This window comes from Penicillium soppii (genome assembly GCF_028829465.1).
Source record: "Penicillium soppii strain IBT 18220 chromosome Unknown utg000003l, whole genome shotgun sequence".
In the NCBI taxonomy this organism is placed as follows: domain Eukaryota; kingdom Fungi; phylum Ascomycota; class Eurotiomycetes; order Eurotiales; family Aspergillaceae; genus Penicillium; species Penicillium soppii.
Genome location: NW_026643233.1, coordinates 71,597 through 96,399, shown reverse-complemented (window position 1 = coordinate 96,399; position 24,803 = coordinate 71,597). Strand labels below are relative to the sequence as shown.

General features: G+C 47.2%; 11 protein-coding genes across 11 annotated transcripts; 4 read left to right on the top strand and 7 right to left on the bottom strand.

The window, feature by feature from the left end:
• Nucleotides 1–177: 177 nt before the first annotated feature.
• sitA (TOR signaling pathway phosphatase SitA) lies at nt 178–1,527 on the bottom strand (the record flags this gene model as incomplete). Its single annotated transcript, XM_057237678.1, has 4 exons — nt 178–467; nt 527–858; nt 914–1,301; nt 1,374–1,527. The coding sequence occupies 4 exons, from the start codon at nt 1,525–1,527 to the stop codon at nt 178–180; spliced, it is 1,164 nt and encodes a 387-aa protein (XP_057100289.1).
• Nucleotides 1,528–2,191: 664 nt separating this feature from the next.
• On the bottom strand, nt 2,192–3,853 carry N7529_002149 (putative alpha/beta hydrolase; the record flags this gene model as incomplete). The annotated part of the gene is made up of 1 exon (XM_057237677.1): nt 2,192–3,853. The coding sequence occupies one exon, from the start codon at nt 3,851–3,853 to the stop codon at nt 2,192–2,194; it is 1,662 nt and encodes a 553-aa protein (XP_057100288.1).
• Nucleotides 3,854–4,151: 298 nt separating this feature from the next.
• N7529_002148 (lactonase family protein) lies at nt 4,152–5,339 on the bottom strand (the record flags this gene model as incomplete). Its single annotated transcript, XM_057237676.1, has 3 exons — nt 4,152–4,507; nt 4,560–5,033; nt 5,087–5,339. 3 exons carry the CDS (start codon nt 5,337–5,339, stop codon nt 4,152–4,154), a joined length of 1,083 nt encoding a protein of 360 aa, XP_057100287.1.
• A 964-nt stretch (nt 5,340–6,303) lies between these two features.
• Nucleotides 6,304–7,005, top strand: N7529_002147 (carboxymuconolactone decarboxylase family protein; the record flags this gene model as incomplete). The annotated part of the gene is made up of 2 exons (XM_057237675.1): nt 6,304–6,308; nt 6,522–7,005. The coding sequence occupies 2 exons, from the start codon at nt 6,304–6,306 to the stop codon at nt 7,003–7,005; spliced, it is 489 nt and encodes a 162-aa protein (XP_057100286.1).
• Nucleotides 7,006–7,257: 252 nt separating this feature from the next.
• egl2 (putative endoglucanase) lies at nt 7,258–7,857 on the bottom strand (the record flags this gene model as incomplete). Its single annotated transcript, XM_057237674.1, has 1 exon — nt 7,258–7,857. One exon carries the CDS (start codon nt 7,855–7,857, stop codon nt 7,258–7,260), a length of 600 nt encoding a protein of 199 aa, XP_057100285.1.
• A 2,719-nt stretch (nt 7,858–10,576) lies between these two features.
• Nucleotides 10,577–12,202, bottom strand: cbhB (putative 1,4-beta-D-glucan-cellobiohydrolyase; the record flags this gene model as incomplete). Its single annotated transcript, XM_057237673.1, has 1 exon — nt 10,577–12,202. The coding sequence occupies one exon, from the start codon at nt 12,200–12,202 to the stop codon at nt 10,577–10,579; it is 1,626 nt and encodes a 541-aa protein (XP_057100284.1).
• A 1,128-nt stretch (nt 12,203–13,330) lies between these two features.
• On the top strand, nt 13,331–14,194 carry N7529_002144 (formyltetrahydrofolate deformylase; the record flags this gene model as incomplete). Its single annotated transcript, XM_057237672.1, has 1 exon — nt 13,331–14,194. The coding sequence occupies one exon, from the start codon at nt 13,331–13,333 to the stop codon at nt 14,192–14,194; it is 864 nt and encodes a 287-aa protein (XP_057100283.1).
• A 746-nt stretch (nt 14,195–14,940) lies between these two features.
• N7529_002143 (NUDIX hydrolase) lies at nt 14,941–15,537 on the top strand (the record flags this gene model as incomplete). Its single annotated transcript, XM_057237671.1, has 1 exon — nt 14,941–15,537. The coding sequence occupies one exon, from the start codon at nt 14,941–14,943 to the stop codon at nt 15,535–15,537; it is 597 nt and encodes a 198-aa protein (XP_057100282.1).
• Nucleotides 15,538–15,956: 419 nt separating this feature from the next.
• N7529_002142 (class I SAM-dependent methyltransferase) lies at nt 15,957–17,385 on the bottom strand (the record flags this gene model as incomplete). Its single annotated transcript, XM_057237670.1, has 8 exons — nt 15,957–16,020; nt 16,076–16,504; nt 16,553–16,765; nt 16,821–16,946; nt 17,006–17,047; nt 17,107–17,136; nt 17,197–17,253; nt 17,315–17,385. The coding sequence occupies 8 exons, from the start codon at nt 17,383–17,385 to the stop codon at nt 15,957–15,959; spliced, it is 1,032 nt and encodes a 343-aa protein (XP_057100281.1).
• Nucleotides 17,386–19,259: 1,874 nt separating this feature from the next.
• Nucleotides 19,260–19,489, top strand: N7529_002141 (uncharacterized protein; the record flags this gene model as incomplete). Its single annotated transcript, XM_057237669.1, has 2 exons — nt 19,260–19,283; nt 19,316–19,489. The coding sequence occupies 2 exons, from the start codon at nt 19,260–19,262 to the stop codon at nt 19,487–19,489; spliced, it is 198 nt and encodes a 65-aa protein (XP_057100280.1).
• Nucleotides 19,490–22,628: 3,139 nt separating this feature from the next.
• Nucleotides 22,629–24,657, bottom strand: N7529_002140 (nucleobase cation symporter-1 family protein; the record flags this gene model as incomplete). The annotated part of the gene is made up of 5 exons (XM_057237668.1): nt 22,629–23,072; nt 23,131–23,855; nt 23,920–23,932; nt 23,986–24,404; nt 24,552–24,657. The coding sequence occupies 5 exons, from the start codon at nt 24,655–24,657 to the stop codon at nt 22,629–22,631; spliced, it is 1,707 nt and encodes a 568-aa protein (XP_057100279.1).
• Nucleotides 24,658–24,803: the final 146 nt, after the last annotated feature.

The window sequence follows — 24,803 nt, the reverse complement described above, 5'->3', positions numbered from 1 at the left end:
GCTTTGCGTTCTATTCCAATACAGATCAAACATACGTTGTTCTTGTTCATTTTAGATTCTTATATCAAAAAGGCATATGCATCATTAATTCTGGTCTAAATCATTATAAATGCCCATGCTTCCACCCTAAATCCCAACCGAACGCCAGCGCCGGTGTAAACCTCGTAACATAACATCTTACAAGAAGTACTCGCTGCGGCCTGGTCGCGAGGTTGGAACATGCCGCTGGTCATCACTCACTGCACTAAACAGCTTGAAGGAGGGCTTGAGATCCTCCCCAATTTCACAGACGGAGGCCAAATTTCCACATCGATAGCAGTAGTTTGGCGCACTCCATACCGTGACGACGTTTTGGTTGTTGAAGTGGTATTTGTAGCCTTCGTTGACCAGTTGGTGTGCACGTGCGATCAAAGAGAGGTCGTTGACATGACAGAACTCATCGGCCACTCGGTCTCCAAAGAGCCACCCTGAAAGAAAAGAAACGACTGTTAGCTTACAACAGTATAATAATTCTGATATGTCTCACCTGCTCCTCGTGGACTGACAGCCCAGGTCTCGACATCATCCGGGTCAGACCAAACAAGGTCACAGAAGGCACCCTCGTGAGGGATTTCTTGTGCACGAGCTACCACGCGGACTTGGTCTAGTGTGCGAATCTCGGGACTTAAACCACCGTGGACACATAGTACCTTGCCGTCAATAATAGCTCCTAATGTCATGAAATCGAAAACCTGACAGCAGGCCTTCCATACTGAAGCACTGCCATACTTTTGAAAACACTCTTCGTAGAACCCATAAACCTGGGTGATTTGTCGCGACTCGTGATTGCCACGAACCAAAGTGACTCGATCAGGGTATCTAAACAGTTGTTAGAAATGTGCGATCCATATCAACCCCACGGAATCAAACTAACTTTGCCTTGAGACAGAGCAAAAGCGTTAATGTCTCCAAGCTGAAGTATCCACGATCCACATAATCGCCTAGGAACACAAAGTTGCGATTGATCTGAAGATCTTCAGGGACACCACTGCCCGATCGGCTTCGTGGGACTGAATCTGCCTCCTCATCATTGGGGTTTGTACTAGGGCCACGAAGTTTTTTGCGAATTTTGGGGTCTGAGATGCTGGATGGGGGTTCGATATCGGCGGAGGTAATCACGGAAGGGGAGGCCTTTGGAGAGTCGAGTTCCGTACCATCGGGCATACCGCCAGAGACACGGAAAAGTTCCAGGAGATCGTAAAATTGGCCGTGGATATCACCACAGACTGTGACAGGCGTGGATACTGGTTGGATGTTGGATTCTGTCCGAGTCAGCATTTGTCGAGGAACCTGAGCTCAAGCATTCGAGATATTTCGAAAAGGAAATTACTCACCTTCCATCATATATTCCTTGACGATCTCACAAAGCTGTTTCATGTGTGGCTCCGAAAGATACTTGCAGTCTTTGGCGGCTTCCAGCCATTCGTCGGGACCTGCATTACGCTTTAGTTTTGCAGGACCCGGCTGAGGGATCTTGCTATCAGGCATTTTGAAGATAAGAACAAGAAAAGAAGAAGTTTGGAAAGGACCAGAGACTGACTGTGAGAGAAGAGTTGCAAAGTGTTTCCCCGCAAGTAGAACTTCGTCTTTGGCAGCTTTCGTCTACCGAAGGGCGAAGTGGTACTAACTGATCCCTGTGGACTTTCCTGATCTTCTCATTTTCTGACTCTCTCTTCTCTGTCGCAAGAGTCAGATGCTTATGATGCAGATAATGTAGCTGTGATGTGCAGTCTAAAATTTGCTGATGACTGATACACAGCTCACAAAACATATATGCCCACCTGCCACCGGTCATCTCCTCGTCCACATGACACTTCAGCTCATTGAACCGTTATTATTATATCAAACAAGGGCCGTCTTTCTATTCGAAGCCTTGAACCGCGTTATCACACATTGGGACAAATAAATATGCGAGGCGTACGCTATAGACTATGTGATCATGCGCAAATAACCACCAACGCCCACAACACCGGTTCTCAGGTTGTGATCTTGCCCTGTGAAGGAAATCCAGCGCCTGGAAGAGAAATCGAGTCCTCGAACTATTGGAGGAAAATACTTGGGGCAGGAGTGGTCATAAAACACATTCATCAGTCATCTCTCTATATACTCCGGGGGACATAAATATATCTACACATATCCCGTAGGAATCCAATCAACCATCAATTTTGCTTAGGAATTCAGTCACAACTTCGGCGAAGACCACGGGCTGCTCCACCATAGGTAGATGGCCGGCGCGATCAATGATCTTAAGTTCGGCGCCGCCACGCAGATCCGCGGCCATCTTCTGCATAGTTTGTGGCAGAACACCATCGTTGGCACCAGCGACGAACAGACCCGGGACAGTGGCAGCAGCCATGCGCTCACGGATATCGTATGCGCAAAGTGCTTGCACACTGTGGGCGAAGCCCTTCAGGCTGTTGGTGCGGACTGCCTCCTTGACGGGGGCGAGAACCTCAGGCTGGGTCTCATACGACTCTGGCACGAACCAACGGCGAGTGGTGACCTCGGCCAGTTCCTCGCCAACAATGGGTTCGTTAGTTTCCGGGTCAACAGATCCCTCTTTTTCGCAGATGGCCACGCGATCACCCCACGCCTTGCGATTGGATTCAGGGGCGGAGGAGTTGGTGTCGCATGCGATGAAGGCGCCAACGCGCTCCGGGTGCAGGAGGGCAGTGTTCAAAACGGTGACACCACCTAGGCTGACTCCGATGAGACGGGCGGCCTTGGGGGGTACGCGCAGAGCCTCTAGCAAAGTAGCAAGGTCCGAGGCCAGCACATCAATGTTGACAGGCTGCTCTCCGCTCGCAGAGCGGCGGCCGCGAGTCAAGTAACGTACGACGCGGTAGCGTTGGTTCTGCTTCTGGGCGAAGAACGCATCAACAAAACGGTCCCAAATGTTCCAGTTGACCAGGATGGAGTTGCTCAGCACAACCACTGGCGCGTAGGGGTCGGTGCTACCCTCCAATCGATAGGGAATTTCAACACCATCTGAAGTGGTGACGAAGGACTCGACTGCTGGGCGGGAAGTCGAAGGGAATGTGCGAGTGCGACCGTCGTTGGAGCTCCAGGGTCCAATGACATCCGGGGCAGCAAGGGAAGTGAGCTCACGAGGAGCAGGGCCAAAGGTGTAGTACCACTCATAGACACGACGGTTCTTAGAGGTCACTACCTCACTCATAAGACGTGCCCCCCAGGGAGTATTCATGGCAGCCTTGTGGGCCTCACCTCCAAGACCATTGACGGGGGCGTATTCATAGAGGGTCAGAGATTCGCGCGCGGCGGCGGAATCAATTGCTGCAGTCACGAAACGACGACTCCGGCGCCATCCTGGTACACGAGAGAGCATGTCGAAGTGTTCCTCGCGATACCATTTATCCAGATCAGCTTGCTTGGCGGGGTCGGGGTGAGTAGCAACTCGGACGGCGATGAGGACGCTGCCTCGAGTCTCGGCATCTGTGTCGGCTTGGTCTTCCAAGGGGCGGAAGTCCGGGCTTCTGCGCTCATCCACCAGGTCATACAATAGACGACCCACGTCGATCTGGGCCATGGTCTTCTTCTCCCGCTCGGTCTTGATCAGGTCGGTTCGCAAGTCGAGGTAGGTCTTGCGGGTCAACTCGTCCATGTCGGTAATATCATACAGAGCCACGTATTCGGGCTTCTCTCCATCGGTCGCACGGAAACGGAAGCCATTGGTGACGAAGGGCAGACGCAAACGCAGAGGCCCGTGTTCCGTGTTATACCAGTCGTGGAATTGGGTGTCCGGCAGCGAGCCCTTGGGCTGCATGGTGACGTAGAGAAGGCCGGGGGTAGGCATGGTGGATTCAAAATGATTGAAATGAATAACTCGATCTCAGAGAGAATAGAGGGTTAAGAGGATTTAGAAACATAACTATAAGTTCCCCCGTTCCCCCGTAGAGAAGAAGTCCGGCATTGCGGCGGATGAAAGCAAACCGCAACCGAACTCGACTGCCGAGATTCATTTCTATTTTGCGTTGTACAAACTTGTTCACTTAACATTCTACACTAGTATTTTTTCTTTTTATGTTGTTCAATATTGTAATTGATGTAATTGATGCAATTCATCTTATATTTTAATTCTATTCTCATTTTCATTAATCATACCAAATGGCATTCATACCAAATCCTTGCTCAGGAATATCCACACGCGCGACGCGTGCCAACTTCTCTTCGCGCCAGCGGTACATTTCGACAAATCCTAGTTGGTCATCGCAAAGTGCCACCCACTCATCACTGAAATCACAGGGGCTGACAGCGTTGGAGTGGCCACCGCTAGTCGATGTGGGGTTGATGAAGAGCTGGCGCTCGATCTCTCCGTTCGGTCCGAGTTTGAATGCGGTGATGTAGCCAGTCACATCGAAGTGGTTTGACCGGGTAGTCGCGAACAGATAGTCGCCGCTCTGGGTGCAGAATGTGACATCACCACGATACTTATTGCGTGGAGGGAGGCCTAGGTTGTTGAATTAGTCGGTTAATCAAGTTGTCGGTCGCGTCGAACTCACCAGAAGGTAGCAGTGGGTAGGTGATGTGAGTGAACACTGGCTTGTGAGTACGCTCATCGATCACGTAGACTGCCAATCGGTTACCTGCCTCCATCAGCGCATACAAGTATTTGCCGCTTGGGTGCATCTCGACCCAGCGGGGGTGGTCGCCAGCGTCCGGGGCCTCGAGGCAGTCCACCAGGGTCAATTCGCCGGTCTCGGAATCCTTGATGTGCGTCCAAATCTTGTTGGCTGTAAGATCGGCGGAGTACAGGTAAGTCTCTGTAGGGTCGAACACCATGCCGTGGATACCGGTGTTGGGGACATATTCGTAATTCTGGATGTTGTTGTCCAGAGCTCCATCGGGCTTCACAGAGAACACGTTACCGTATCCCGCGTGGTTATAGAATGGGTTGCCGTAAACATTGTAAGGGGGCTTGTGGGCGGCAAGCACGAAGATAGCACGAGTGTTGGTCTCGCTGCTAGGAGCCAAAGCTTGTTGCACAAGTTAGCGGAATTGATCCACATGACATTGGAGTCCTACATACGGTGACCGGCAACAGGATGTGACACTTGGTGGACGATGTCCGTCGGGCTGTTGACCGCGAAGCTGTTCCACTTCTTCATGGCCGCACCATAGATAGCCTTCTTGTCATGCGAGAACGTCATCCATGAGATAGGCTCAGCTTCGGGAATGTCGGTCTTTTTGACCAATTCGAGTGTGAGGGCCTCGTCGTCAAATTGCACGGTATAGATGCGACCGGGTGCGGTCCAAGTACCGACCATCAAATGATGCTTCATACTTGCGATTGGAGTATGTGAGAATGATCGAGATTGAGGTATAAAGGCTGGTGCCCGTGAGAACCGTGAGAATATAGAACGGAACATATGTTAGCAAAGTCCCTGGAATATAGAGAAAGAATTATTGGATATCGGCATCGAGGGGCGGCACCGGGAGTGCGTTTTACTCCCGAGGGGTCGCCACATCTGCCTTACGAGGTTTGTATGAAAAAGTTTACATGATTCTTTTGACTGCACTTGAATATTTTCAATTCATTGGTTTATCTTATGTTTCGTAATTCGGGTACAATTGCAAATTTCATGTACTAAAATACCTAGGTAAAACTGCAATATTGAATTTGTAATACTAAGTAGTATCAGTAGTATCAACCATGACTTTCATAAAGGTAGTTGGAGAGCTCAGTAGAACTATTAGAAGGGGTCTTGGTGCTTGGGATTAAATGTGACATCCATAGCTCTTACCTAGGTAGCTTTAGGATAGCAAGATGAATCTGTGGATACAGAGAGGTATAAGTCGAGATATATACAAGCAATGATTATCTTGGCCCCGGGATATCAGGATGTCTAGGGGTCTATACATGTATGTTATTATACATAGAATCTGTAAGGTCTTACTCGCTTCTGCTAGCCACTTATACTCAAGCCAAATAAATTGCAGCTGAGGTCTATTTCGGTACTTGATAGGCTGTGACTGTATTATATCGCTAGGTATCTTTTGATCACTTGAAGTCTACATATGTATAGACAACGTTTAACAACATGTCTACATTGTATAATTCTAGAAGTTGAGAACAAACCATATAATAATAATAGTACGGAGTAGGCATCAAACATCAACATGTCAGTTGCCGGAGAAACCTTCCCCCACTTAGCGGATAAGGCATTTCCCGCTCTGCCCCTCATCAACAATTTCCCCCGGAGCTCCTCGGTTATGATCTTTGAGATTGATGCCGGGGAATAAAACATGGGGTATACATTCTTGAAACCGGGCTATGTACCTCTTCCAACGGAGAATCCCTCGTCTTAAATCAATTGGAATTCAAATACGCACCATGCGTCTTCCCTACGCCCCATCTACCCCCCGGCCGATGCATCCACCGACACCGCCGACATTTATGCCCGGATTGCTGAGCGTAGAAATCCTCGTCCCCTGATCCCGCTTGATCTCTCCCTTCTTCATAGCCCACCCGTTGCCGATGGCTGGAACAGCTTCATCGGAGCGATTCGCTCGCGCACCACCGTCGACTCGGGTGTCATGGAATTGGCGGTTTGCCGTGTCGCCGTGCTCAACAATGCTATCTACGAATGGAATGCCCATGCGCCATTGGCGTTGAAGGGTGGTATCAAGCCTGAACAGCTGCATGCTGCTCGCACTTTGCCCTGCACCGCCGAGGGGGATGTTACGGAGCTCGAGAACAGCGCGCTCACCCCGCAACAGCGTGCCGTCCTGCGCTATACTGATCAGATGACTCGCACAATCACTGTGCAAGATACCGTGTTCGCTGAATTGAAGACTGTTGGGTACGATGATCGTGAGATTGTAGAGCTCACCACTGGAATCGCCGGATACAACTGCGTCAGTCGTTTCTTGGTCGCGCTGGACGTTGGAGAGAACAATGCTCGTGAGATGAAGAGTGTCGATGAGTTGGTCAATGCTCTGCAGTAAAGAAAAGGAACCTTCACAAGTGCGACTTGCAATCCTTACCATATCATGGATCCGTCTCCTTTTTGATTGTGTTTCATCTACGAGACTACGAAACTGACCTGAAAAAAATACCTACGATTATGTAAATATGAAGAGTAGATTTCAACAATGTTCGCCTGAATAACGAATGAATTACGACCAAAAGAATGTTCCACTGGCTATAGACTGAATTAACTAGCACATCTGACGACCTTGTCCTTTCTTCTCACTCATTTAGAGACACTGCGAGTAATAGTCGTTCTGTTTCTGGCAAGTGTAGGGACTTGCGCATGAAGTAGCTCCTGTCCAGCCAGCTCCACCACATTGTGCATAATGAGCAGCGCCTGTAGTGATTGATCCAGTGGTGGTGGTGGCCGCCTTGGTTGTCGTGGAGGCCGTGGTAGTGGTAGTGGCTTTGGTGGTGGTAGCTGTAGTGGTGGTTGTGCTCGAGCCACTAGATCCGGGAAAGTAAGCTTGCAGTAGACTCATATAGTAAGTATAGGCCGTCCCAGATGGGGGCTCAAAGCTATAGATATAGTCTCCCCACCAGGGTCCAGCTGCCCACCAGGATGCGCCTAACCAGACATCGCTATTAGCCTGCAAATAGTCAAGCATGCCTTTGACAGCACTGGAGCAAACGGCATTGGCTCCGCCAGCAAATTCGCCCAGGAACGCTTTCTTCCCATTGTCTTTTAGCCACTGCGTAGCCGCCACAACGCGCTCCTGACCGATAGTTGAGCTCACACATGTCTCTGATGTACCAGACCCATCTGAGTCCAGATATTGGTGCATTTCATAAATGATCAAGTTTTGTGGATCCGTCAAAGCCTTCATGTTGTCATTCACGGTTGTCCATGTCCACGCTCCACTCCATGAATTTCCCTCCACGAAGATGTACTGCGACTTGGCTCCTGCGGCTCTGATTGCGTTTATGGCGGCCTGGTTGAGATTCAGAACTAGGGTCTGGTCTTCCGAATTGAATTCGTTGTCTGCAAAGTCAGTATAACAGGATTTACATTGAAAGATGGGAGCTCACTTGTATCAAAAATGACTTTATCATTGGACGCAAATTCTGCAGCTAGCGTTTTCCAGAATGCTGCAAAATCACTCGTCGATGTGATGATATTGCCATAGCTAGAGAATGTTAGGTTGCTGCAATTTGGACTCGTATAAACTATGCAGACTTACTACCGTCCGAAATTGTGAGGATCGACAATAGCATAAGCACCACTTGAAGTGATAAAATTCACGGTCTAATTGTGGTCCTTATCGTTAACGTTGTAATATACTTGACTGTCGTACATGGATTAGCATGACATACACTTTTCAGAGAAGCTAGATAGGTCGCATCCGGACTCGATGTCAGAGTTCCAGGAACCAAACGCTCCATTGCAAAAGGAACACGGAATATGTTCATTCCTGCATTACGCAGCGTTTGGATGGTGGACGTTGATGGCCAGATATAATCTGTGCCCAACACCCCTGGAATGTTCCCACTCCCAAACTCTGCACCAGACTCATTGGCACCAAACCCTTTAAAAGTATGGTTAGATCTTCGGATTAGGACTGGGAATCCGTTTGTACATACAGACAAACGAAGATGCTCTTTTTGATAGCGATTGTCCCGGGGCTGAGAGCGCCAGGCCTGTGACACTAGTCAAGGCAAGCACGAAAGTGAAACGCATCTTGAACATGTAGAAAAGATATAAGATATTAAGAAAGTAAAGAAGAATACAGACCAGAAGGGATCTTATATAATGCTGCACTGCACAATCGTGGTAAGGAATAATGTTCCTGATCATAAATGGATCGTTGAGTAATACCAGCCGTCACACATTTTGATGCGAGATGCAGAAACGATCGCTTTGGGCCCCGGTTCAAGCCACTAACCATGATATCCAAGGTCTATGACGGTCTTTTCGGACCGCTGCCCGGATTTATCTGGAGGGCCCATATCGAATTGGGTTGAAATTGGGGTATAGATCGCCCAGGATACGTAAAGCTCAGAGAAAAGCTGAATTTGGCACGGCATCTAGCACTCTTCCCGATTGGATTGCCGGAGATGAGAGTTGCTTCCAGTGGACACGAACATAGGCGTAGTGGACCTTGGTGTCCCTTTCATAAAAGTCAATGCAATGAAAAAAGGAATCGTGACTAGACAAAAATTAGGTCTTGATAATGCGTCTGCCCTAGTATCAGTATGTAAAGTGATACATGATGATTGGTCACTAAGAACGGTCATGCGTTTCCAGGTCAAGGATGTGGGTCAAGGATGTCTGTAAGCCACTGTGGCTTTCGGCTCCTGTCCTGCAATCTGCCTATAGTGGTTTGATATTTTTTCCGGTAGATATAACAGCCAAACATTAAAGCTGACGAGCTACTACAATCATTCAGGCAGCGATATTTTCATTTTCCGGACCAAGTGAATATAGGATAGCCGTTAACCGGACATATTTCGAAGGAATCGAACCAGTCCTTGCAGGCTATTCATTTTAGGAAAAGAATCGGTCGCCAAACAACAGATGATCAAAGATATGAGGCGTGAAAACTAAAGGCCTTAGCCATTTTTGACTGACCACGACACCCATAGCCCTGGAGTTTGTACGTGATTATACTACTGTCATCATCATTCCCCCATAAGATATTAGTCCAATTTAGCCTGGCAGACAAACGCTCGAAACTAGCGGTCATGCACCATTCTTTCACTAGACCGACGCTCCGTGTACGTCAGTGTGTATTTTAATTTAAACAGGCTAGACAGGAAAAGAAAGCGCTTAATGTACGGATGAGGAAAGCAGTGTGGCTTGACTAGTCGGAGCATTCTCCGCATGGCGGTTTCTGCATGATTTCTTCAGGGTAGAGCAGGGTACCCGTAAAACCCCGCTGAGTCCGGAGACCCTAAGGGCAATACTTTGTATGAGGCGTCATGTTACATGGTTTTACAACCTTAACGCCGGCCCCTAGCTGCAGCTGTTATGCAATGAGTCCGGCTATTTGTGGAAACCGGATAAAGTTACCTTTCCCAGGGACCCCTGCAAGTGTGAACTCAATAGAATGTGATGTGAAGTCACTATGTGGGTGAGATAGTGGATGAAGAACGTATAATATTCTGAGATCTCTGAGGGAAAACGCTCGCTATCTATAGCTAGGGAGGCGTGACAAACTAAGCAAACACGTGAATGCGCAAACAAGCAAACGCTGCTATATCCATAAAAATGAAGTTTGGAAAAAAAAAATTCGATCAAAACCAGAAGAGCCTAATTTACTGCGGACAAAATGAAAGATGGATTTCCATGTACATGTCGATTGAATTTCTATAGTGATGAGACAAGATAAAAAAGCCGCCGCAAACTTATCCCATCATTCCTAATCTCAGGTTGAGAGGGCAAGAAAGAAACTGTGATGGTATGAAGGCAAGTGATAAAGCTAGATAATTGTTTCAATTTCAGGTTCTCCAAAGAACTAAACTATCCTAACTCTTTGCCCAATCCTGCTCTCCCCGTATTCTTCCACACCACATGTTCATACCATCAAGCTACCAATAGATAGGTCTCTACAGGCACTGGGAATAGAAGTCATTCTGCTTCTGGCAGGTGTACGGGCTGGCACAAGTGGTGGCACCAGTCCAGCTAGATCCACCGCATTGCGCATAGTGGGCAGCCCCAGTTGTGGTAGATCCAGTAGTGGTGGTAGTAGTAGCCTTGGTAGTGGTAGTAGTGGCCTTAGTAGTGGTCGTAGTAGTAGCCTTGGTGGTAGTGGTGGTTGTAGTGCCAGAACCAGAGCTGGCTGAGCTGAATGTGGAGCCGAGAGGGCCGACTTTGATGTTCGAGTAGATGACGTAGGCATTAGCATCGTTAGTTTCAACATCAGTCGGTTCACCAGAGGAGATATCACAGCTACCACGAGCAGCACCGGGTGTAGTCGAGCTGGCAGTCGTGGGGTAGGTGCTGTCCAGCCAGAGCATGTTGGAGTTGTGGTCATCCCAGAGACTCATAACAAGGACCATGCCCTCATCAAGACCGGCGCTCATGCCTGCCATGCCTCCGTGCTTGGTGAAGACGTCTGTATCACCGAAGGCTTTCTTCTGGGCGGAGCAGTAGGAATCGGTAATAGAATTACCGCTCACACCGCTGATAGTGGATACTGACTGGGGGATGACCTTGCCGTTTTGAACGTAGAAGCGCTTGATTTCTGATAGAGTACCTGTAGAGGTGCCGTCATTGGTAATAAATTGAGTCACCACTGTAAATGGAGATTTGGTATCCACAATCTTGCTCGGTCCGTAGAAGGATTGATTGCCCTGGCGGTATGGGTTGAAATCGCATCCATCAGGGTCACAAGTACCGCCGTAGCGGTCAGAGCTGTATGTGCCTCCACAGGCATCTCCAGTGCACATGACTTGGGTTGGGGTGTCACAGGGATGAGGAGTAACCGCATTGGAGATCGAGTTGGCCTCCCAGATATCCATCTCGGCGCAGCAAGACCCGTGGTTGCCAGTACCGGCGTTGGCGTCATTAGAGGAAGGCACCCATCCTTCCACATTAGCCTGCCCATTGATAAATTTGAGATCACGCGGGCATTGCGAATCGCAGTAGCCAGTACCGTACTTGGCACCGGCTTTGTTTGCAGGATACTTGGCCATTCCTCCGTCAGAGTCCATGGACACAAAGTACAAGGCGCCATTGAGGCCGCATGGAAGGTTCGAAACATCGACATCGAAGGTGAATTCCTGGTTGAGCAACTGGAACATTTGATACTTGGTATCATTCTCCATAAGGTAGAGACGCGAGCCAATATTTTTCTGGGATGCTGTAGTGACGAAGTTCAAGCGCAATGAGCTGCCGCTAGCTGTCACACCATAAGTGCCCGAGTAGTCGGCACCATCGAGAGCGCAGTTGGTGGCACAGGTCACATCGTCTGGGCAGAGGGTAGCATCCCACGTATTGCCGGTATAGCAATTGGTGTAGCCGGTGTTGCTGTGGAGCCAGCGCCAGTTTGCATCAACGACGACCTTGCCGGATTGCGAAGTGCAGCTGCCTCCGGTGGTACACTTTTGCCAAGTCAACGATGGATGGACTTCAGCAGTATTTGTGCCGACTTGCTGTGCCTTTGCGGCCCCGAGGAAGGCGGCAAAGAGCAGGGCAGTCTTGTAGATGTTGAAAGACAGAGTGGAGGCCATGGCGTCCAATGTTGGTGTTGACAGAGTTGGAATCTTGATTGCTTGAGGGATTGTTGAATAATTCGAGACTATAATCGAGATAGAGGCCTTTTATATCACCTCGAGGAAGATTGAGAACAATAGATATCTAAATCGAGATCCATATGACGGCGTTACGGTCCGTTTGGCCGTAAGAGAAGAAATTGCCGGACGTCCAAATGGAGGTCGATCAGATAGCACTCCGGGGACACGGAGGATTTCCCCAAGACCCCGCAAAGTGGCTATGGAGTAGGTGAAATTAGTTTCTGCAGGAGGTACCCAAAGTCTCAGTGCCACCGAGATGGCTGTGAGTCCTGTGGCTTGCGAAATTTGCCTCTTCTCGCCAAACGGAGTCCCTGGTAAAGTAAATGGGCTTATTACCCACATGTTGGCGGCTAAATGAGCCAGTCACCAGATTATAGGTCGACACGACAGGGGGTAACATCGTGTTGCCCAAGCCTGATGCCCCATGACACATATTAGGACATCCAGATTAGGAACATATTTCAGATCCGTGACCAGGTTGTCACTGCCCGGTTTCTGCAGATAGATAGTGGGGGCAGTCCCTGTCCAATTTTCGGCAATTTGGGTGGCTGCGTATTGGCTGCGCATTGGCTGGGTGTGCAGGGGTTGCATTAGCGTAGTCCGGGAGAATTAGTTTGAATTCCATTGTTGATTGCGGGGATTGTGCAACGAGTGCCGAGCATAGTCCCCAAAAATTCTTGGCCATGCAGTAGTGTCATCACAAGTCAGCTGCATATCAACAGTCCGAGAATAACAGTCGATGCATGCAATCAGGTGGTTGATTAATATCGAGAAGTGGCCTTGGTGCCCTTTTGAGGCTGTTCAAGATTTCATCAAAGATGAAGTGAATAACAAAGAACCAGCCAAGCCAGTGAAGTGCAAGTGAAGTGCAATCAAAGTGTAGTCCATACGGATCCATAGGTGAATATAGACAAAGGGATGTCCGAATTCCCCGATCTAACGCCGATGTAATGCCGATGAGTCATCACCGAAGTAGGGGTTTCCACACATTTTCTCTTTTGGAGAGAGCAATTCAAAGACTTGAGCAATTGAGCATTATTCCATAGCGGATTCAACATCGACATAATGCCTCCTAGCTTCATTCTCACTCTCTCCGGTCCTGATCGCCCCGGCATCGTCCATGCGGTCACTGCCTTCCTCGTGCAGAATAACCTCAACATCATCGATTCGTCGCAATTCGGTGACCCCGCCTCCGAGCGCTTCTTCATGCGCACTCAGTTTGCGCAAGCCACTGGAAGCGATGATATTCCCGAACTTGAGAAATTGCGCACCGCCTTCACTCCCACCGCCCAGTCTTTCTCCCTCGATTTCGAAATCAACCCCACCGTGAAAAAGCCCCGCGTGCTGATCATGGTCTCCAAGATCGGCCACTGCCTCAATGATCTACTCTTCCGTCAATCGACTGGTCAGCTCAGCATCGAGGTCCCATTGATCGTCTCCAACCACCCCGATTTCGCCACCCTCGCGGCTACCTATAACATTCCATTCCACCACCTTCCCGTCACCGCGGATACCAAGGCACAGCAGGAGGCCCAAATTCTGGAATTGGTTGGCAAAAACAACATTGACTTGATTGTGTTGGCCCGGTACATGCAGGTTCTGTCTCCAACCCTGTGTTCTGCCATGTCGGGTCGCATCATCAACATCCACCACAGTTTCCTCCCTTCTTTCAAAGGTGCCAAACCTTACCACCAGGCCTACGATCGTGGTGTGAAAATCATCGGTGCCACTGCTCATTTCGTCACCAGCGACTTGGATGAGGGCCCTATCATCGAGCAGAACGTTGTGCGGGTCAACCACGGAATGAGTCCCAAGGAGCTGACACATGCCGGTAGCAACGTCGAGAGCAACGTGCTTGCTACTGCCGTCAAGTACGTGACAGAGCGCCGCGTTATCTTGAACGGTCACAAGACTGTCGTCTTCAACTAAGGTTCCAACACTCCCCCAATCAGCTTTGCGATCCGCATTGAAGTTATTCCTTTCAGCGACCCTTTTGTAATACCTCGGTGGTCAATATCACAGACCATGAGACTGCTGTGAACAAAAAGAAAAGATATCCGGCCAAATATAGAGCTCCAATATAAAACACACCTCCATTTCTCTCCATACCCCTCAAAAATTAACATGTGACCTCGTTCAAATCTATCGGAAGTTGTACTTCAAAATATCTGACTAAACAAAAAAGCAAGATATTTTTCATGAGTAACACCTATAAAAAAAGGGTGCTAGTTAGATTATGCAGTGGATTGGACTATGTTATGGCAACCAAATTCCTGGGTTGCTTGAATCGGGTATATGGGCAGGTTGAAAAGCTTCATTCACTGCTAGACTCGTTGAGACGTGAGCCACTCAGATTCTAAACTTACCCCTGAGTACTGAAGTGGTGGGGATTCGTACCCAGTCCTTCGCGCCCACTGACAATGTATTGTGACTCATCGTTTTGGATCCGGTTGGCAATGTCAAACTATAATGTCGGATTGGGTCGCTATACCAGGCTCTCTATTCGTAGGACATCAGCGAACAAGGCGCTGACGCTGACCCCTGCTGGTCATTTACAAGGGGCCACCTCAATTTTCAGCCTTATATCCTGCCAAGACTACTACTGGGTAAGCGGGTATTTAAATTCGACATCCTTGCTCAATGCGCATCCACGGCATCTATCCCACCACGCCAACATGACTTATTATGTTGCTCCTCACCTCAACTACTTCACTATTCCCATCGCGGATTTCATCGCTGCCCGGCCGGAAATCGATGGCTTTGCCATTTGCGCATACATTTTCTCTCGTGCCCATTCTACCCCGCGTATCCTTCTTCTCCAACGAGCGTTGTCAGACTCCTCGCCCGGGTGTTGGGAAGGACCTGGAGGCGCATGCGAGCCTGAAAATGACAAGACTGTACTGGACTCCCTTGTACGTGAGACATTTGAAGAAAGCGGCTTGCATGTCTCTCGCGTTGTTGATTTGGTAGCGGTTGATTGCTGGGAGCATCGTCGACGCAACGGAGACAAGATCCGTCTTGCTAAATACTCGTTTTTGGTTGAAGTATGCGAGGGCAGCAAGGAATTCGAAGGAAAACAAGAGCCAGTGCCAACATCCGAGATCCCCATTCGACTCGAACCGACGGAGCACCAGGCGTTTGTCTGGGCAACGGAAGATGACGTCCAGCTTTCTATAGAGTCTACCAATGGTCTATACAAATTTCCGTCGCCTCCAACTGGAAGCCATGCATTGAGCATTCTAAGGGCTTTTCAACAGGTTGAAAGGCGATAAAGAAATTTCCGAACTAACTTGCAAACCTATGCATCTCAGGTGTATAGAATACAGGGCAATGTCTGTTTGTCAAGTTTCCCGTTCTTTTGATTATATGTATCTGTCGTTCGCATAATTTGCTATTAGTTTGTTCGCCTCACTAAGAGAGAGGGCTCTTTCTGTTCTTGCTTCGATACTTGTTAGATAATTTACTACCCAACCCTACTGAGCTGCCGAATTGCATCGCAAGTTGTCGAATGAGAAGAAGCTTGCAACAAATCAAAATAGGTGAAAAATTCACGATAGCGCTTAGAATACGTGGATCTATAAAGAGAATGGTGATCAGATTGATCTCATTAAGGGAACAAAATAGCAAATCGTGACGGGCATGGTATATACACGATCTAAGAATCATAAAAGATCCAAAATCTATGCTCAGTTCAACGGGAGCTAGATTTTGACAACCTGGGGGCTTCACCAGGCATCGGCTTTCGAGCCCACACTCTGCGTCTGCAAGTCAAGTTAGCTTGAGAACAACCCATGGAACATCCGAACTTACGATTTGTGATAGACATGGTAATATGGATTCTTCATTTCGCTGCGGAGCCTAGCACAGTAAACGTGCACTTGTTCCTTTGTCCAAGGCTCGGGCTCACCAAATTTGGTTAGCAACCACATGCACCATCCCTCCATACCGGAAAACCAGTGTTGGACATTGACAAGGCCAGCCTCTTTGAACTTCTGGTCTCTCGGCCATGGACCAAGGGGCCATTTGTAGATTTTTTCATGTACGTCCACAAATCCAGCTTTCTTGATGCTCTCCGACATGGTAAGGACGATGTCGCAAGAGCGACCAGCGAGGTCACCACATTTTTGCATCATTGGGCCCCACATGGACATGGCACTATCATCGGGTAGGGATCCATCGTCACTGGTGAGAAATGGGCCGGCCTCAAGCTGCTCAATCCAGCCGCCAGGAGCCATTTTCCTATCCATTTTGTCAGATGGGTTGGTGTGGATAGGTTTGGAAACCTACTCGAAGCACTGTTGGTAAACACGATCCCATTCACTGGAATCAAACGATCCGAGCATATTACGCATATGAATGAGATCAAATTGTTCGCGCCAGGTCCACTCTTGGAGCACGTCGTCGACCTCGATTACGCAATTGGGTGGCAACCAAGTGACTGGAGGTGGAAATAAGTCCACTCCCCGGACGGTCGAATTGGGGAACATATCAGCAACGTCACTAAAGCCCATTAACTCTTGAGGACCACTGGAATGCAAGGAGGGTTTAAAGTTACATGGCCCAAGTGCCTTTGCCAGTTCCAATATCAAGAACCTGTAGCGGTCGTTCTCGGTCGGATCCGATTGGGGAGCGAAACAGCGGATTATCTCGATCAGATTCTAGTATGAGATCGACGAGATGTCTGTGATTGTTTAGTTTAGAGGTCTTCAACATAGATTAAAACTCCAGACGAACACCTACCCTGCCTCATATGTTTCGAATTGTTGTTCATCGGATGGAATACTGCAAAAAAAATTACCTATCTTGCAAGAATGTTGCACAGACAGTTGATCAAAACGTACCAGTATTCTTTATTGGAAAGTGATTGATACCTTTTTTAAATTTATATAGATCAGTTGCATGTTACAAATGCCGAGGCTCGAATCTCTTACCGCCTCCCATTGTCTACCAAACCGCGATAAAGCGATGATCCGATCGACGTGGTTTCTCTAATAGACTTGTTAAGGATATATATGGGATTTTTGTTTTAGAAATAAGTTTATCACTCACGATTGCCAGTCGTCGGGGCTGTAATTGCTATCAGGATCGTATAGATCTGGGTCCACGTCGATAGTTTCCATATCAATAACTATCTCTTCTGATATATAAAGATAAAAGATAACCTTCAAGTAGAGAGATATATGCGGAAGGGAAAAGGATTTTGAATGAAAGTAAAAGGTGTGTAGAGAAGAAGAAAGCTGAAGACGCTTTACGGGAGTTAGGCCCCTCTCTGAACTTTTCTCCTTTTTTCCACCTTTTCCTCGAATTTATAAGAGATCTGATTGGTCACGGAAATACGAACCTTTTTCATTCACGCTTGCCAATCTGGTTCAAATCCTTGCCGCTCCCGTTCTCCACACGGAAAGTGTCATCTTTCCCCTTGATTGTTGATTGGTCTCGGCCATCATTTAGGTAAAAGGGTTCCAGGGTCTAACTAGTTCTTTTTGAAGGTTATCTAATTTTGCTTTTTACTCTTTTTACTTTTAAATCGTCAAAGACAACTATAACTAGGTAGTCGATCAGCAAGATTAGGATGTCTTTATTAAAATGTGTGCATACCCTGGTCTATGTTTTAGGGTTGAAGAAATTCGATTAAAACTATACTGATAGTAGTAACCAATAGTCGCACACTACCAGAGCCAAAGTACACTTGGATCTCGGCTCACTCCATGAACTTTCCATAAGTGGGGCTAACGGCACGAAATCTTGAGATATAAATACGTATGGTCGATGGGACGGACTATGATGGTGTAATGGGGCGAGCTGCATGTTTGTCCTGCAGCCCACTGACTGATGTACAAAAAAGTATGGACCGCGTAATCAACACAAGTACCGACCGGGGCCACCTCTCTCCGCATATGCCTCGTAATATTGTGAAGCATGACGGTAATGTGACCCATTAATGGATGATCCTTTACGTCAATATCTAACTACTATCTCACAGTTGTATGGCCAATGATGCCGAAAGAAAGAAAAACCAAGTGACACAGAGTGAAGTCCACTCTTGGACCACGTGCGGCCATACCTACCTAGGTAGCATCATTGACGGATATTGTGCGACATTCGGGGGGTTTATGTGGACCTCCATGACTCTTCAAGCTGACAGATAAGAGCCTGCGCTTGGTGAGAAAAGTTCTTACTTTATCGAAAGTTAACATATCAATCGAAATTTCTGGTTGGAACGAACATGTCAACCGACAAAAAGGTACTTCAGATTCTAGAACAGTGCCGTGGTATCTACAAAGAGGCACTGGATAGCAAGAACACCAGAACTTTCTCTACCTAGCCTGAAGAAAAGCGATGCGACCTCTGACCTACCATAAGGCCTATCATGTTCCGCCCCAAATCTCATGCAAGAGCTGGATCATATATCTCAAATCCTCCAAAACGATTATGGAAAGCAGCGGGAAGCCAATATAATAACCGACGTACTTCAGCTTTGCTACCAGAAAACAATGCTGGGAGGCTTGATATTGTGAGAAGATCATTCTATGAAAACACAAAAAGCATCGAAAATTTGGTTCTAGTTAGAGCATGCCTTGAGTCTCTGAATTCAGCTGATTGGGAAAAGTCCCTTCCTTATTCTTTAGCCTACCGGCCAGAGAGTCGTCAAGGAATGACAATGAGTGAGAAAATATTTGCCATGCACGATGTTGATCGTAAGGAATTTGTGGTTCCAGGGGAGACTATTCGGGCCCGTGTTGATTGAATGCTTGCTTCTGAGGCATCTTGGGTAGTAAGTCGGCCCCAATAGGTATTTCAATGTTGAAACATCCATGGATGGTGGCTAAGTTGAGTACAAAGGGAATGGAAAGGACGTATGAATTGTTAGGAAGACCAGGCATCTTTCGAAATGATCGGGTCTGGCTAGCTGCTGATCATGTTGTTGATCCTCGAGCTACCTAGAGTGCAGGCGCTCATTGATGCCAGTGAGCGGACCAAAAGAAAATTCAAGATGACAGACCACAAAGGCATGAACGTAAGTTTTCTTTTGTGATCCCTCGATTGCAGTTCTCAAGCGTTTTGACGTATACTATTCTTCACACTGAGTTTAACGAGGACGTGCGCAGCCCAGAATGCAGCCCAGGTGGTAATCGGACCAGACTCGCATACATGCTCATCCGACGCGGTACTCAGGTGTGTTGGAAATTGGGCTGGGAGCTACAGATACAACTTTGCCACTGATAACTGGGGGAATATGGTCCACAATACCCGAGTCTGACAATATACGTTTGCTCAGAGCACCCGCGCCTGGAATTCATGGTAAAGATATCGTTTTATATATCTTGCAAGTCCTCAAACGGAGTCCGATAGTATCTGAAAGAATCATGGAGTTTACATGCACGGGAACGAGACCCTTACCCCAAGATACGCGCTTTGCAGTGTCAAATATGACCATGTTATAATACCTGAGCAGCTACGATCAAAATAACCCCACCGACGAAAGGGATAGGAGCTTGGAGCAATTGCTGAATCATTCGTACCCGATCCAATTATCTACGATTTCATCAGCAGACGAAAGATTACGCGTTACAAAAGCCTCAAAACGTACTTCAAGCCCGACACCGAAGTGGACTTGCTGCTGTTTGTGAGATTGATCTCGCGAGGGTTAGATCAGACCGAGCACGTTCTCCCAGCCCTGATGATGTGGTTTCCGTTCGGGATGAGGAGGACATGTCATTGATTGGGAGTTTCATTGGGGGTGGAATACAACCGAAGAGAATCTCATCCTCGGTGCTTTTTCATCGAAACAAGGGTTGAAGGAATGATTCAAGCCTACAGCGAAAGGATAACGAAAGGGAGTTCCGGGATCCTTGCCGCTCATGCATCGTTTGCGTAAAATTGGGTTGTCTGATGTGTATGTCGACGCAGGGTTTAAAGTCGGTATCCCTGATTGCAGTTATTGCGTGGGGATGTCGGTGAACCAAGCTGCTCCAGGGAATTTTGGGTTACCTCTCAATACTGTAAATTTGAAAACCGTATGGGAAAAGGTAAAGAATGAGACTGAGAATCATGAAGTCATGAGTTGAGGCATGATGACTAGGTTCGATTGGACATCTCGCATCAGCCGCCACTGTGGCGGCATCTTCCTTCAGTATGAAGTTGGTCGACCCTGGCGAGTTTCTAGCTGCCATTGACTTTGAACAATGGCAAAAGCTTAGGGGGGTTTGTATGGTCTCAGATACTGATGCTTCGAAGTTTGACTTGCGATACGTCGAGCCATGTGGTTATTACAGTGCCGATGCACGGATCAAACAAGCAGAAGGCGAGAATCAAAGATATATAAATGGCGCGAGTAAACTGAGAATCCTCCGAGGGAAAGTGCAAGGAGTAGGGGACTTTGCTGACATAGATGCGGTGCATGTGCCATTTCTGCTATATCATCTGTAACACGACCCTTTCGAGGCTTGGAGAGCTTGGCCCTGCTGAGTTTCTGATCAGCTTGAATAATATCGACCATGGAATTCACGCACCCTCGATTTTGAGTACAAGCTTGACGAGTTTTCAATGTCGTGATCGCTGGCAAACTATTTGGGTGCGGAATATCTCGTGAAGAAGCAGTGATAGAATTACTGTGAAAGATGGGTTCGGTTGCTAAATCTGACCAACCTTAGGATGCGGCGTGTCGTGTGTCGCCGCTAGATCGTTCTAATTCATCTTTCAACGCCATGTGCCAAAGCTGGGACTTTTAGGGATCAAATTAGAAGACGAATTGTTCTTTGAGACGGCGATTGATGGAATGCCGATCTCAAACGGTTTGATTACCAGTAATTCGATTTAGATTGCAACATATTCCACTCTGAACTCAGTGCGATTATAAATGCCATTTTTTAATATGGTGGGGTCATGTTAGCTTTTCAAATTTTTGGAAATAAAATATTCAAAGCAAGGATTCCAGCCAGTTGTTTCCATCGGCCAATGAGACAGAAAGTGGATTAAACAATTCACCCGTGTGGTGATGGTTGTGGCCAGGCAGTAATGACTTGTGTTTTGCAGAGATGAGACGAAGTTGCAGTTGTTGTTCGTTTGCTATTTCCTCTGTCTCATAGAATTCGCACTTAAATAATTTTTTTTTTGAATTTCGATATACTGAATATTGTTTGAAAGCATCGTGTGATGTGGAAACGATTCAAGTTATCGTCAGCCCTGCCACCATCGATGCATTGGGGGATTCTTCAGGATCCTCAACTGGAATTTTACAACGCTAAGTGCTTGAATTTGTAGACCCAAGTCAGTGTCGTGCTTGATAGAAGATTTGAGTTTCTCTGTTGTGATTTCATGGCTGTTGACAAACTCGCTAACCGGTATACAAGTGTGGAATTTTGTGGCATTATGGCCGGTCGCGAGATCCTCAAATGACACGATCAATACCGATGCCGGGGCTAGTCATGTAGTCTGAGGGTGTATCATGATGTGGGGAATTCGGCACCTCAAATGGGGGGATCTATTCAAAGCGCCCAATATGAAACGACCAATCTTTTTGGGATGACAGCGAAGGATCTCGTGTAGTGCGTCGAAGTTGGTGCTTCGCAGTTAGTGCAAACAAGGAGGCATCATCCAGGTCGACGGTGCAAAGGAGGAATACGCTCGGGCCATGCGATTGCGCGACGCTCTTTTTTTTTGTTTCGTCCATTGACTGCATATGTATGTTGTATATAGGTATACAAAAATGAAAACCGAAAACTAGCAAAAATATGATCGAGAAATAAAAAACGCATATCGGAGTATGACTTGTGGAAGCCCGCTTCGTGGCGATTACTCGATGGAAACACTAACTATTCGGAGATAGGGAGCCGAGGTGTTCAATTACTCGATTCAAATATTAACATGTTCAGCGGTCATACGATAGGAAACACTATTGACATGTGCCAATTACTCGATAGAAATATAAATATGACCTCAGAGACCGATCTACAAACGTCTATCATATTTTCCGCGGGGAACTCCAAGCCACAAAAGAGGAGAGAGTCGGAATTTCGGCTCATTTCGATGCCACGACCATTGTCATAGTTCTAGACATAATCAATAAAAGTCTTTATAATGTGAGTAGACTGTGAGGCAAACGCTATCGGGGAATTTGGGAGGTGAGTTCAACTCAAGCCCTCATGGGGTTTGTTGTTTGTACTAGCAGCACATGGTGTCGAAGGAGTTTGAAAAAAGTTGATCTTAAAGATATTTCCATTGGGCACAACAATGTTACAGATCGACCAGCTGCTATATAACATACTGGTATGGTTTAGAAGAGGAGAATCTATGTGAATATTTGAACTCGTCGTTTATCATATTGCCATCTTTACTGCTGTCGATCGAATCTTGTATCCACTCACACATCTTCAATCTTCTTCTCTGCTGCATCCGACATATTATGCGGTTCATAGGGTATTTCGTTCCATGTGTCACTTGTTCCGGAAATAGGAACTACACAAGTTAGAATCCAGTACACTCCACCCGAGACAAGGAACCCCGAAAAGTAATTGACATCGTAAATGTACATTGCTCCAACAGGAACATTGATACCCACGGTGCCAGCAAAACCGACAATGTTGACCAGAATTCCGCATAGATATGCCGCATATCCGTGCCAGGAGACACCATGCGTGCCATAGTACACTCCATCTTTCTGTGCACTGTATAGGGACTGTACGTCTAAATAGCCTCTGCGGACAAGATAGTAGTCACTGGCCATAACACCGGCGATTGCGGAAAGAAAGACGGAGTATGCAGATAAGTAGAGAGTGAATTTGCTGGATGATTCGACCAACGTCCACTAGAGTAAAGCATCAATATGGTATGTGAGCGATAGGCCGCCATCTTTTCCTACTCACTGGACACATAGCAAGCCCAATAGCTGCACAAAAGTAGCCTCCGCGTCGAATAGTACAAAAGCGAGGGAGAAGAGCCGTCAGATTGGTGCCGGCCGACACTGAATTGGCGGCAATATTTGTTCCGAGTTGCGCCAATGCAAACCCAGCTGCAATGACGAATATTCCGAAGCGCTCGGCAGATGTTGCACCTTCTAAAAACATACCAAGAAGGGTCAGAGGATTCCAAACCGCCTGACCAAAGATAACACTTGATGAAGAGGAAACAATAATTCCGATGAAAGATGTGATCGCAAAGCCGACGGGAATTGTGATGATCTGTGGCCAAAAGGCATCCTTAGGGTTGCGGGCATATCTCGCGAAGTCAGGATTGTTGATTACCAGAGCGGCAAAATTCGCAATACAGTTCATGATGCTTTTCACGAATGCCCATGCCAAATCACTGCCTTGCGCGGTGTTGGGTCGTGTGATGATTGGACCAAGACCATGAGCCCGGGCAATCGCCCATCCAAAGAACGCGATAGCACACGCCGGCGAGAAATATGCTTTGACTGTGAAAAGATGGCGGATTTTATAGATGGGAAACCAAAGAGCTGGCAAAGACAATAGCCAGAACAATAAGAAGCTGACAAATTGCTTAGTTGTCACTCCTGATGAAGCAGGGATCGTGTTTGGCAGGGTGTTATAGCTTGGCCAAATAGCAGAAATCATCAAAGTCACACATTCGCCTGATAATTAGGTACGGATTAGTAACAGTATCCTTAATATCTCTCACTTAGGATGCTCGTATACCTCCTAGATAAGTCTTTTTTGAGAGGAAGTTAGAAATAGAGATCAACAGATGGCAGTATCACTTACCTGTACGCCGTACCAGATTACAGCCATTGCTGCCCGGTTCATAACTGGCCAAAAGGAGCCCCAAATTCCAAATGAAGCTCGATTACTGACTGCAAAAGGAATGCGATAGACCGATCCAATACGACCTATGAGATATACAAAGATGGCCGAAATGGTGTAGCCAATCCAGACGCATAGCCATGCCTGCCACCAAGAAAGGCCATCAACTATCATCGAAGATGAAATCATCCATGTGTTCTGTCCCAATAGTGTTAGAGATATAGAGCCTTTACATTGCAGAGAAAATACAAAAAAGCAACAAATTTTATCCTTCGTGTATGAATGCTCTGTGAGACAAAGAACACTTACAACATTCAAAGAATCTGCAATCCAAAATGCAACAAAATTAATCCATCCCCACTGGCGTCGTTCGGGCTCAACTGCAGTCAAGTAAAAATTCAATTATCAGCTGCTGACATAGGATATTGGTTCCTCATGACCAATAGTAAGGCTCGATGATACGACAGGACTTTAAGTCATATATCTTGGAGAAGGTAGTAGCTCAGCAAAGGCCGTCATAATCTTACCTGGTCGTAGATCGTCGTTCGTTAACATCAGCTGCGCGGTTGACAATCCAGGTTCCTGCGGCACCTGGATCTTCTTCAACCAGAACCTCAACTGACCAAAGAACATCTTGAATAAACAACAATATTTCTGATAGCAATTAACAAAGCCCCTCAGCTTTCTGATAGTTGAACGGCGGGCCGAGGTAATGTGATAGGCTTTTAACAGCCGAAAGACTAGGGGACAGTAAGATAATAATTTGGAAGAATGAAGAT